The sequence below is a fragment of the Pelodiscus sinensis genome, chromosome 8 (assembly GCF_052426305.1).
Source record: "Pelodiscus sinensis isolate ZL-2025 chromosome 8, ASM5242630v1, whole genome shotgun sequence".
Taxonomy (NCBI): domain Eukaryota; kingdom Metazoa; phylum Chordata; order Testudines; family Trionychidae; genus Pelodiscus; species Pelodiscus sinensis.
In genome coordinates, this window is record NC_143059.1 from 55,615,008 (window position 1) to 55,628,053 (window position 13,046).

Below are 13,046 nucleotides of genomic sequence, written 5' to 3' on the forward strand. Positions count from 1 at the left end.
TCACTACACTTACATTTACAGATCCAGTAACCAGTCCTACATGCCAAGAACTCTATTATCTAGACCCAGGCCCTCAGACATCACAGAATATGCTCTGAAGTGACAGTCATAGAATCATAGAGCTAGAAGAGACCTCAGAAGGTCATCAAGTCCAGCCCTCTGCCCAAGGTAGAACCAATCCCAACTAAATCAACCCAGCCAGGGCTTTGTCAAGCCAAGACTTAAACACCTCTAGGGATGGAGATTCCACCACCTCCCTAGGTAACCCATTGCAGTGCTTCACCACCCTCCTAGTGAAATAGTTTTTCCTAATATCCAACCTAGACCTCTCCCACTGTAACTTGAGACCATTGCTCCTTGTTCTGCCATCTGTCAATACTGAGAACAGCCTCTCTCCATCCTCTTTGGAACCTCCCTTCAGGAAGTTGAAGGCTGCTCTCAAATCCCCCCTCACTTTTCTCATCTGCAGACTAAACAAAACCAAATCCTTCAGTGTCTCCTCACAGGTCATGCGCTCCATCCCCCTAATCATTTTGATCGCCCTCTGCTGGACTCTCTCCAATGCGTCCACTCCTTTCTATAGTGGGGGGCCCAGAACTGGACACAATATTCCAGATGTGGCCTCACCAGGGCTGAATAAAGGGGAATAATCACTTCTCTGGATCTGCTGGCAATGCTCCTCCTAATGCAACCTAATATGCCATTAGCCTTTTTGGCTACAAGGGCACACTGTTGACTCATATACAGCTTCTCATCCACTGTAATCCCCAGGTCCTTTTCTGCAGAACTGTTACTTAGCCAGTCAGCCCCCAGCCTGTAACAATGCTTGGGATTCTTCCATCCTTAGTACAGGACTCTACACTTGTCTTTGTTGAACCTCATCAGATTTCTTTTTGCCCAATCCTCTAATCTATCCAGGTCACTCTGGACCCTATCCCTGCCCTCCAGCCTATCTACCTCTCTCCCTATCTTAGTGTCATCTGCAAACTTGCTGATGGTGCAATCCATCCCCTCATGTAGGTCATTAATAAAGATGTTGAACAAAACCAGTCCAAGAACAGATCCTTGGGGCACTCCGCTAGAATCCGACTGCCAACCTGATATCAAGCCATTGATTGCTACCCATTGGGCACAACAGTCTAGCCAGCTCTCTATCCATCTTACAGTCCATTTATCCAATCCATACTCCTTTAACTTGCTGGCAAGAATATTGTGGGAGACCATATCAAAAGCTTTGCTAAAGTCAAGGTATATTTCATCCACTGACTTACCCATATCCACAGAGCCAGTTACTTCATCGTATAAGCTAATCAGATTGGTCAGGCATGACTTGTCCTTCGTGAATCCATGGATCACTTTCCCCTCTTCCAAGTGCTTCAAAATGGATTCCTTGAGGATCCCCTCCATGATTTTTCCGGGGACTAAGGTAAGTCTGACTGGTCTGTAGTTCCCTGGATTGTCCTTCTTCCCTTTTTTAAAGATAGGCACTACATTTGCCTTTTTCCAGTCATCTGGGATCTCTCCCGATCTCCACAAGTTTTCGAGGATAATGGCCAAAGGCTCCGCAATGACATTTGCCAACTCCCTCAGTACCCTTGGATGCATTAAGTCTGGCCCCATGGATTTGTGTATGTTTAGCTTTTCTAAATAGTTCCTAACTTGTTCTTTCCCCACCAAGGGCTGTCTACCTCCTTCCCATGCTCTGTGGCCTAGTGCATTTGTCTGGGAGCTGACCTTGTCCGTGAAGGCAGAGGCAAAGAAAGCATTGAGTACTTCAGCTTTTCCCACATCATCTGTCACTAGGTTACCCCCCTCATCCAGTAAGGGCCCCACATCCTCTTATTGCTAACATGCCTGTAGAAACCTTTCCTGTTACCCTTCACATCCCTTGCCAGCTGCAATTCCAATTGCGCTTTCACCTTCCTGATAACTCCCCTGCATTCTCGAGCAATATATTTATACTCCTCCCTAGTCATCTGTCCAAGTTTCCACTTCTTGTAAGCTTCCTTTTTGTGTTTAAGCTCACCATGGATGTCCTCAGTAAGCCAATTTGGTCGCCTACCATATGTGCTTTTCTTGCTGTGCATTGGGATGGTTTCTTCCTGTGCCTTTAATAAGGCCTCTTTAAAACACTGCCAGCTCTCCTGGACTCCTTTCACATTCATGTTAGCATCCCAGGGGATTCTGCCCATCAGTTCTCTGAGGGAGTCAAAGTCTGCTCTTCTGTATCAGTCCTGGATACATGCCTTAACACACTTAAACTCACCTTCACCAAACAAGGACATTCCACCACAGATTGAGTCATGGAATGGGCCACCAAAATACCCCCAAAAGAACCTTATACCAGAAAAAAAAATCCCTCTAACCACACCCCCCAAGTTGACACATCCCACACCACACTGGCACCCATCTGGGGTACCATTAAACAATTATAACCTATACTTGATGGGAACCACATCCTGAAATGGGTATTTCCTGAATCTCTCTTCTGGCCTTCAAAAAATCCTCCAACCTTGCCACACTCATTATCCAAAGCAAACTCCCCACAAACTAGGATACACCAACTCAAAGCAGCATCGGACCCTTCCAGAATAAATGTAAAATATGCAGACATATCTCCACTGTAAAGATAATCAATAGCCCCCTCCACACGGTTCTCAAGATCCAAGTGTCCCACACATGCCTATCACAACATGTGGTGTATTTCATTCAGTCCACTAAATGTAACAGTAACAGTTATTCAAGTGAAACCAGATAATTATTACACTTGAATGAACTCACACAGAAAAATTATAAGAAACCAAAAAACTGGAGGCAAAATAAAAGATCAGTGATAAAAGACAATGATAAATGACAAAAATCACCTATGGACAAACTCTTTTCACTAAGCAATCACTCCATATGTGGCCACTTTGTCCTTGTTCCTAAAGGAAACGTGCAGAACACCTTCAAAAGATGAGACTAGGAGTTTAAATTTATAATGTTGCTAACCACTAAAAATCATGGACATAATAATGACAGTAAATATACGGCTTATTACAATAATCTATCCCACTGACCACCAGTGTTCCCTGTAAGCTGAGCGCTTGGGCAGTCACCCAGGAGAGATTCAAATGCCGCCTAGCTTATTAGCAGGGGCACCCACAGTCTGCACAGAAGACAGCATGTGTTTCCCCTAGTGGTACATATCTGCACATCTCAGTGCACACAACAAATTTTATTCCATACATGAAAGGAAAAAATTGGAGGGAACGTTGCTGACCATGCTTTTTAGCTTTCTCACTGCCAGATGCTGAGACCAGATGGCAAGAGAAGGCGCACATGATAATTGCCCTGTATTGGTCATTCCCTCTGAAACATCTGACATTGGCTAATGTCAGAAGACAAGATACTGGGTTAGATGGACCTCTTGTCCGACACTTTATGCCCATTCCTATACTCTTAGATGTTAACAGGATACCTCGTCTTGAATGGTCTCTTACAATGTGTGTTAACTATTTAATTTGTTGCACCTACTACTTAAGACAGTAGTCTCTAACCTTTTAAACCACAAGATCACTTTTTCAATTTAAGTGCAATGTAAGATCTACCTCAAACCTAAATACCCTGGCCCTGCTTCCTTCCTGCCCCTTCTCTGAGGCCCCACCCCTGCTCCATCCCTTCTCTGAGGCCTCACCATGCCTGCTCCATCCCCCTTCCTCTCCCAACCTCATTCACTTTCACAAAGCTGGGATAGGGAGTTGGGGTGCAGGCTTTGGTCTTAGGCCAAGGAGTTCGGAGTGTGGGAGAGGGCGGGGAATTGGGGTCTAGAAGTGGGTTTAGGGTGCAAGCTCTAGGAAGGAGTTTGGGTGCAGGGGAACTCATGTCTGGGGTAGGAGGGAGTTCAGGACTGGGACAGGGATTCAGGATGCATGCTCTGGCTGGGCACCACTTAATTGAGACGACTTGGCCCTGTACCCCTCCTGAAAGCAGCTGGCGTATACAGCAGTGGCTCCATGGCACTATGTGCTGCCCCTCATCTACGGGCACTGAGCCAACAGCTCCTACTGGCCACAGTTCCCTGTTATTGATCATTGGGAGCTGCAGGAGTGGTGTCTGCAGGCAAGGACAGCATGTCGAGACCCCTTGCTCTGGCTGCAGGTACATGCCAGCCACTTCCAAGAGCAGCACACGACAGGTTAGGCATTTTAGAACTCACTACTCAAAGAATTAAATTTAAGTATTAGAGAAATTAACATTATGAAATGCACAGACCAGTCAAAAACCAAAACCAACCCATTTTACAAGCAGTAAAAGTAGTTGTAACGACCCACGCGTGTGTTGGGTCAGATGAGAGTGAAGGACAATTGATGTTTGTGAGAATGACAGTCACACACAGTGTGTGAGAGTGACAGAGATTTGCATTGCCTAGCACCCTCCATCCCCTTCTCTCTGTGTGGAGACAGGGTACAGTAGTAGGGGGAGGAGGGACACCCTGACATCAGCAGCCCCCTTCTTCCTTCCACACTCTGCACAGCAAGCAGGAGGCTACCAGTGGGGCAGCTCCAAGGCAGAGGGCGGGAGCAGCATGGCAGTAGGCGGAGGGGCAACTGAAGTGCCAGCGCTTGATAGCTTCCTGCCAAACCAGTCAGGATCGCCTGTCAGAGGCTCCAAGATCTACTGGCAGATCTGATCTACTGGTTGGTGACCACTGACTTAAGCTGTGACACTCAGTACTTTCCCCAGCTTTGAAGAAGAGCTCTGTGTAAGCCTGAAAGCTTGTATCTTTCACTAACAAAAGCTGATCCAAAAAAAGATATTACCTCATCCACCTGATCTCATTATGCCAGACGAGCCATGGCCTAAAATGGAACGAAGAAGTTAATGCCACACTACAAAGACTTCTTATGAATAATTTATAATTATTTCTTTCATGCCATAAAATAAAGAGAATGGTTCTTGCCATCAAAAGCTTCCAATCTGCAGGTAACTCAAATCGCAGCATGACTTAGAGTATGTCTGTACTGCAATTCAAAATCCATAGCTGGCTGTTGCCAGCTGACTTGGGGTCACAGGCAATGCTTAATTTGTAACAAAGTAGATGTCTGGGCTCAAGAAATTAGGTGCTGGGACTCAAATACTTTTAAAAAATATATTTAACGGATACAGCAAGCCTAGATGTGACAGGGCTCAGCCTTGGCAAAGCCTGGCACAAATTAAGCCCCGATCACTGGGCTTGGACTGAGGAACAGTTTATCTGTGGTATAAATGTTTGAACTTGAACTGCAGCCCAAGCTCAAGGACTCTTCCACCTCACAGGATCATAGAGCCCAGACTCCAGCTCAGGCTTGACCATCTACACCACAATTAAACAGGTTCTTAGTCTCAGCCCCTTAGCTTGAGTTAGCTGACATGGGCCAGCCACAGGTTTTTAACTGCAGTGTAGACATACCCTAATGGTGGCAGAATCAGACCCTAGGACAATAAGGCATTACTGTGTCTGGGGAATTGCTAAGGTCAATAGGAAAGGAATAACAGGAAAGATACTGAAATAAAACGTTGAACTTCGGAGTCTGGCACGCTCTGGTCCAGCATGTGGCCAAGTTTCCTGCAGTCCCATAAAGTTCGTTTACAGCCTCTCACAGTCTTCTGTGATGCCATTTATCTCCAGTTTACCCCTAGATGTCTTCCCAGAGCCCAACAAACAGTGGAAATGTTGGTAATGCTGCTAGACAATATTGACCTCCTGTGGTTTGGCAAATTTTCTCTAGTCAGGACCCAAGGGTGCTGGACTAGACAGGTTCAACCTGTAGTGACAACGGTCATGAACATCATAAATACACAAATGACTTTTGAGTGTTAGGGAGATTAAGGATGGCTGAAGGGAATAAAAAAACTGACCAGGTGAATGCGAAGCAGATGGAGGAAGAGATGGGAGTAGCTGAGCAGACAGATGTAGGAAAGATGAAAAAAGAGCAGGGTGGGTGAGAAGGAGTATCCAAAAATATAAGAAAAAAAGAAAATGAGTAGAAAACTATTTTGGAAGAACATAATGGTGCTGAAATTGTACCTTTGCAAATATATATGACAGATTTTTTTCTTTAAATGATTAATGAACACATTATGTCATCCCTGTTTCCCAGACACTCAAAAACTCTTCCCTCCAGGTCTACGAAAGTATCAAGAAAACAGAACTTATTTCTGCTGTGTGATTTAAGTTTATTTTCCTTAAATAAAGGAAACTTAAATTTAAGTTTATGACTGATATTTTTCCACTTGACTTTGCAGAGACTGGGTTTGGGTGTTCAACTGTTTGTTTACAAATACAAAAATATCTCTGACATCTGTCTGCATTCTCTCAGTAACTACATCATATTTCCTGCAGTTTCCCACAATCACATGTTGGGCCTTGCCATAAACTTAATATAGTTGGCTGAAGCATCCTTATTTTACTTTTATCACAACTAATGTAAACCAGTGTTTGGAGATTGCAAATTTTAAGGGACAAATGTTAAGGGACAAAGATGGATGGATTGTGTAAGTCAGCTGGGCTGATAGTGGGTGATGAAAGATTCTGAATGTGGGAGATGGCTGGATCCATAAATTATAGACAAATCATCAGCTAATCAGGGTGCAGCTGTGGAGACATGAGGAAGCCCTTTTGAATTGTACCTCTCCGAGTCATAGGCTACTAGGGCAAAACCAGTGGCTTATGGATTCTGTAGGGACTGCTCCACTGGCTGGGGATTGGTGAACACATTACACATTGGCTCTGCTCTATCTGGCATTTGAAATTGCCTCCTAACAACTCTCCATACTTGTCTCCTGTGCCATAAGAGGGGCTGAACCCTTGAGGTATGTCTACACTATGGTACAAAGTTGAATTAAGATACGCAACTTCAGCTATGTTAATTGTGTAGCTGAAGTTGAAGTAGCTTAACTCAACTTTTGGCGCTGTCTACACTGCAGGAAGTCGAAGGAAGAACACGCTTCCTCCAACTTCCCTTACTCCTTGTGAGAGCAGGGTTACTGGTATTGACTGGAGTGCCCCCCTCACTTCAAATTAGCTGTTTTAAATAGCCCACTAATTCAAACCCTGGAAGATCTATAGTGGCAGCTTCGATCTTCCTTTGCAGTGTAGACGTACCCCAATTGGTGACCTATTAGGGCAACTTTCTAGTTAATTTTTGCTACTTCAGTAGCACAAAGTGAATTTGGAGGGCAGAGACTCTGGCCTTGGAAGTTTTTAAAAACTAAGAATGGATTTATTTTTGTAAAGAAATTATAGTTTTGTCAGGGGTGCTAGTTGGACTCTTTGGTATGCACATTCAACCTTAACTCATCTTTAATGGAGTATGTGGAATATGATCAGTGTGTGTGCTCCCAAATCGCTGTACTTTTGCTGCAGACCCTTTTTCCAAAAATAAATGCGTTTTGATTTTTATTTTAGCTCAGCAGGCCATTCTTTAGAATAAAGGGGAACATAAAGGAACTATAATGGATAAAATACTGGCTCACATTGGAAGAAAATACTTGAGTAACAAGATAATGCATTAAAATAAGGCAATGTTTATATTTCACTATTTGATAATGAAACAAGGATTTATTGTAGAGTTCTCAGAGAAAGTTTCGAATGAAAGACTTAGCCTTCCGAAGACTGCGTTTCCTTTTACAGAAAGGACTGCAAAAGTATGAGACAACTGAAATATGTATGTAACTTTTTTAAATTTACTGTAGAGACAAAATACACATGGAACTGCCTGGTTGTTGTATTAACCAACATAAAATGAATCTCATACTGTAGGATTGCATAGATGGTCTTAGAAAGAATGTTTTTCTGCCCCCATAATTGCAAGAAAATTGCATTTTCTGTAGTGAAAAATCAAGAGAGTAAATGTATTTACAGGAATGCAAGACTGACCGGAATTACAGATGAAGGGGCTTAATCAGAAATACAAAGTGGCCTATTCATAGCTGTTTCGAGATGCCAAGAACTTCTGCAGATGCCACTGGGTCACATTTTATAAAGAGGCAGATTATAATGGGGAGTGTGTGTGAGAATCAAACAAAACTCCTCCTTAGAAATGAATTTTCTGACAAATAAGTAACATTATTCTCCAATGGCATGATTTCATAATAGTACTCTCTTATTTTTCATACAGACATAGGCTAGTTGTCTGATCTCAAGGATGAGGCACAAGGAATTCCTGGGGTGAAATTCTGTGCTGCACTTCTGAGAGGCACAATACAGAACTTTCATTTTAGGGGGAGGGGAATAAGGTGTCTTTAAGCCATGCTTAGCACCTTCGTGATCCAGGGCATCTCAAAGTGCTGTAGAAGCCCCCAGTGTAATTTAGCTCTAGTGCCCTATATAAATGTCAGCCTTAGGGATAGCAATACCATCTGGCTTTTCCACAACCTTACAGCTTTTATAGTTTCTGTGATAGGGGACTTTTTAGCTAAAGAGACTAGAGCAGCAGCGAGGTTCTTATCCATAGTTTTGAATCCCACTTCTGCCTAACTATTTCTGTGGGGTTAAGCACATTACTTTTTTTTCCTGTGAAATGTGTACAAGAATACTGAAGCCTGTTTCTGCTACTGGTTCAGTTTCATCAGTGGGGCCCAGAGATGGGACTGCTAGTATAGAATAGCCATCCATGTTTTAAGTGCCTTGTCATCTTACCCTTCCCAGGTTTGTATAGCACTGTACTCAAATGCCAACAGATCTTGGTACCTTGTCTACACTAAAGCTCCCATTATTGTATCATCGGTGGAGCTGAACCAAAGGTTGCTACACTAGGAAAGGTAAGAAAAGCTTTGTGGTGTAAACAGTGGTTGAATGAGTAAGTGACGGAGCCAGTATGAATGCCTGAGAGTTGATAGGTTGAATATGGAACAACTCCACTGAAATCCATGAGAGCAGAATTGCCCTACGGTCTTCAAGTCCCATGCCTTGTTCATGAGACTACAGCAACTTTTATTTTACAGTACATAAATAACCTGAATATCAAGTCACTACTGCTACATAAAACATTTTGAATACAGGCAGTCCCCGGGTTACGTACAAGATAGGGACTATAGGTTTGTTCTTAAGTTGAATTTGTATGCAAGTCGGATCTGCCCCCAGCTTCCTGGAATCAGCCACTGATCAGTTTCTACAGCGGCTGAATCTCGAGCCTGGGACAGAACAGCTGGGCTGCCAGGTAGGTCCCTGCAGGACCAACCCGGCAGCACCCCAGCTGCTCTACCCCGGGGTCTACAACAAAAGCCTGGTCTGCTGGAAGGGGCGGGCACCGGGAGCAAAGCTGCGGCTTTGCTCCCGGTGCCTCTGGTCTGCTGGGGACCATCTCCAGCAGACCAGGGACACCGGGAGCAAATCCGCAGCGGCGGCGGAGTCCCGCACCTCCTCGGCTTTGCCAGAGCAAAGCCTCAGAGGCACGGGACCCCTCCACCTCCCCGGCTTTGCTCCAGGTGTCCCTGGTCTGCTGGAGATGGTCCCCAGCAGACCAGGGGCACCCGGAGCAGCTTTTCTCGCCCCGGAGGTTGAGGTGGCGGGACCGCTGCGCTCTGGGCGGTCCCGCTGCCTGTGAGCTCCGGGGCGAGAAAGCCCCGTTCGTAAGTGCAGATCCGATGTAAGTTGGATCCGCGTAAGTCAGGGACTGCCTGTATAGATTCTCATCAAGAGATATGTTAAAGCAGAATCTTGTGGGAGAGGAGAAATATTCTCATTATAGTGGACAGTGCTGGAAACATCCTGTCAAAACATGTAGTTGAGACTCAATTTGTGGATTTAACAAGTGTAACCCTTCTAACAGGTAGAGCCAGCAGCAACTTGGGGTAGGTTCAGTATTTATGGGTTCCTCTCCATCTATCCATCCATCCAACACAGAACTGGCTCAAGCCTCCACCCAGTAACTTGGAAAATTCATACACCAACTCTGGGCAGTGCTTTTTTTGTATTAAAAAAAAAAGGTGCTGGTACTGGGGTTGCCAGATGATTAAAAAAAATGGGGAACATTTGTCAAGCCAAAAAAAAAAAAAAACAAAAACAGAGAATAACCAGAGAGACCTGGGAAGTAGGGGCCGAATTTCTGAGTGTCCCAAGCAGGCTTCCATCCAGCGCAGCACGAGCGTTCCTAGGGCTGGCTGGGGGCTGTGCCAGGGGAATGTGGCGAGTGCTCCCCAAAAAAGTTGAAGGTATGCCATATTGGTGCGTACTGTCACAAAAAAAGCACTGCCTCTGGGTGCCTCTAACAGGCACTGCTTCCCCATTTGCAAAAACAGAACCTGAGTGTAGATAAAAGAAACTTTTAATAAAAGGGGAGGGAAGTAATATGGCAGTAATTTGGGAAAACACCACAAACAGAGTTCATAAACAAAAACCATGAGTAATGGTCCCACCCCAATTAGGTAGGTTAAGGTCATTTTCCTCTCAGGTTCTTAAGTCCAGCAATGAAAATGTCCCTTTCACATGCCCAACCCTTCTCTGCACCCCACTCACAGTTGCTGCCCTTCGTCAGGGCAGACTCAGAGTTCATAGGTGGGTCCACAGATTCACCTCCCATCCTGAGTGGGGGGAGGTAAAGAAACATCTTACTCACTCTGCTGGTCACTCGCCATCCACCTGCTCTCTGCTCTCCGCTGCCGCTCTGCTGTGACCACTCTGCTGGCTGCTTACCACATCTCTCTGCTACCGACCTGTTGGCTCTCAGTCACCATCCACTGCCATTCATTGGGCTGGGACTTCTGCTCATCAGTCTCAAATGTTTTTAGCTCCCAATGATTCCACTCTTAGCAAGGAGGGTAGAAAAAACCTCACAACTTCAACACAATTAACATAAGAATGATGCCTATGTAACTCTGTTCTTTTAACTGTGTGTGTATGTTGGGAGGGCAGGAGAACAGGACAAACAGGTCCAAGCTGGTGAAGCCATATAGCCTCCAGACCAGAATAACCTTCCCTCACCCCTTACCTCTATAGAGTGCTGGAAAGTCCAGCTTCTGCATTAGCAAGCTTATTTCTGCTAACTGAGCTCTTTCATTTGGAACAATGTAGCACAGTCCTATTTTTCTGTCTTCCCACAAAATTACAAACATTGGTAACAATATTTTAGCTATCCCTGCATTGTATACAAATATAGCTGGTGATGAGTCACAAATTAAGCTGATTACATTGAGCAAAATGCCATTCCATCTGCTGAATATCTAACACCTCTGTGCAAAGCAGGAGCAAACTGTATTTACGTAGACACACCCCCGGTTTCTCTCCCATTCTAGCTAGCTGTAATGGAAGCATTCGTTCAGACTCTGCTTACAAGGTTAGATGAGATTAATTACGTTTGATCATAACTGACTACCAAATTTGAGATTTTGGGTTGCACCTTGAGATGCAGCATGGGATTCACTGCCAGGAGGATGGGGTTGGTAAGCTTTAAATCATCTTTGTACCCTCCTGATTCAGGCTGATTCTGGTGGCTGAAATACTCACAACAAATCTAGACCAGTGTTTCTCAACCTTTTTTTTTTTTTAAATAAAGTACCACTTTAAAAAAAATACCTCCAGTACCTACAGTTTTCAGACACACAATTTTTTTTCTACCATTGTAACACATTTGTTTAAACAGCTTAATCGTAGCTGGGTGGGCGATGAAATTTTTGGGTGTAAAAAGTACAAAAATAATAAAGCACTGTAAAACTTAAAACAAAAATTCAGTTTTCTCCAAACTTCAGTTGTGTTGACGTACCCCCCAGACCTCTCTCGAGTACCCCTGAGGGTACTCATTCCACTGGTTGAGAAACACTGATCTAGACTACTCTGGACCTTTCTGATTCTGGAAGCAGTTCCAAGCAGCTGCTCTACGGGCCAGTCAGGGTTACCAGGAAGTTCTTGGAATGTTGCCTTCCAGCTGTCTTCCACAATACCTGTGCTGGGAGAATTCTTTCCTATGTGGATACAGGGGTTTTACTATTCTCTAGCCAACCCTTTTACAAGGCATAAGGGTGCCAGAGTGAGGGTTGGAGGATGGTAAAATCCTGGCACTATTGAAGTCACTGACAAAATTCCCATTGACTTAAATAAAACCAGATTTTCAACTGTAGTTTGTCAATTATCAATGCAGTTGGTAAAATTATTGGGTAGCCACCAAAGAGATCTTATTTCCAGCTCACAAAAGCTAATGAAAACTGTGCACTAAAATGCAAGAACAATATTGTTGCACTCAGGGCTGTGACTAAGGATTAGGGATGATATAGAGCATAGAAGTGGTACACAGACATTACAGAGATTAGAGATTAATTGGTACTAGTGACCTATGGTAGTCTCATTCATAGTTTGCACAAGCAACAGCTTCTTTCAACTTTTCACAGCCAACTTGGAAAGTATTATTCAATACAGTATACTGTATTTCAGCTACATTATGGGTTAAACAGGCTTTGAAATCTAACCACCATTTCTAACATTGTTTCTATGGGAAAATGCATGCCAAATTCCAAACAACCAACTTAAAAATGAACTTTTGGAACACCACCCATTTGAAAGTTGGGGACTTCCTATAATGGGAAACTAGAAATAATCCATGGAGCGGTGGGAAAACCCTGATCTGAACACCCCCAAACTTTCTATTTGAAATCTAGATCCAGTTTTTGTAATTTGAGTCTATGTCTAATGAAATAAAAATTGCCAATTTGCAATTATAATTTATGGGTGACAGAAACAGGCAGAAATGAGCATGACACAAAGAAAGGTTTCAGTTTATTTTCACACTATGACAAATGTGGTTAGTTGGCTAAGAAGATTTTATCCTTAAAATATGCCATTTTACCCTGCTGATAATATCAAGTGCTGAAATCAGTTCTTCAGGTGAGAGAGAGAGCTCTTGTGCTTATTTTCTTTTAACAAATCAAGATGATGGAAAAAGAAGAGCATATGTCACATAGACTGGAATTGATGGTATCCGTGCTTTCAAGACCTACACCCAAAACCAAACCAAAATGAACATTAAAGTATTTATCTAACACTGAAATTAGTTAACTACAAAATGACTCATGTTTAGCACTTAGTTCAGCAG

The 13,046-nt window shown here is 43.7% G+C and overlaps 2 protein-coding genes across 3 annotated transcripts in view; both read right to left on the reverse strand.

Annotated features, from left to right (window-relative positions):
• PLEKHA1 (pleckstrin homology domain containing A1) overlaps positions 1-10,739 on the reverse strand; it is a 96,907-nt gene extending 86,168 nt beyond the window's left edge. The window contains exon 1 of the mRNA XM_089780189.1: positions 10,581-10,739. The gene's annotated coding sequence lies outside the window, so the exon portion shown is untranslated. The remainder of the gene's footprint in view (positions 1-10,580) is intronic.
• A 1,963-nt stretch (positions 10,740-12,702) lies between these two features.
• The window catches only part of BTBD16 (BTB domain containing 16), a 48,164-nt gene continuing 47,820 nt past the window's right edge, over positions 12,703-13,046 (reverse strand). For both annotated transcript variants that reach the window (XM_075935336.2, XM_006111441.4), the window contains exon 17: positions 12,703-12,947. In XM_075935336.2, coding sequence (XP_075791451.2) covers positions 12,871-12,947 — 77 coding nt within the window. In that variant the 3' untranslated portion in view covers positions 12,703-12,870. The remainder of the gene's footprint in view (positions 12,948-13,046) is intronic.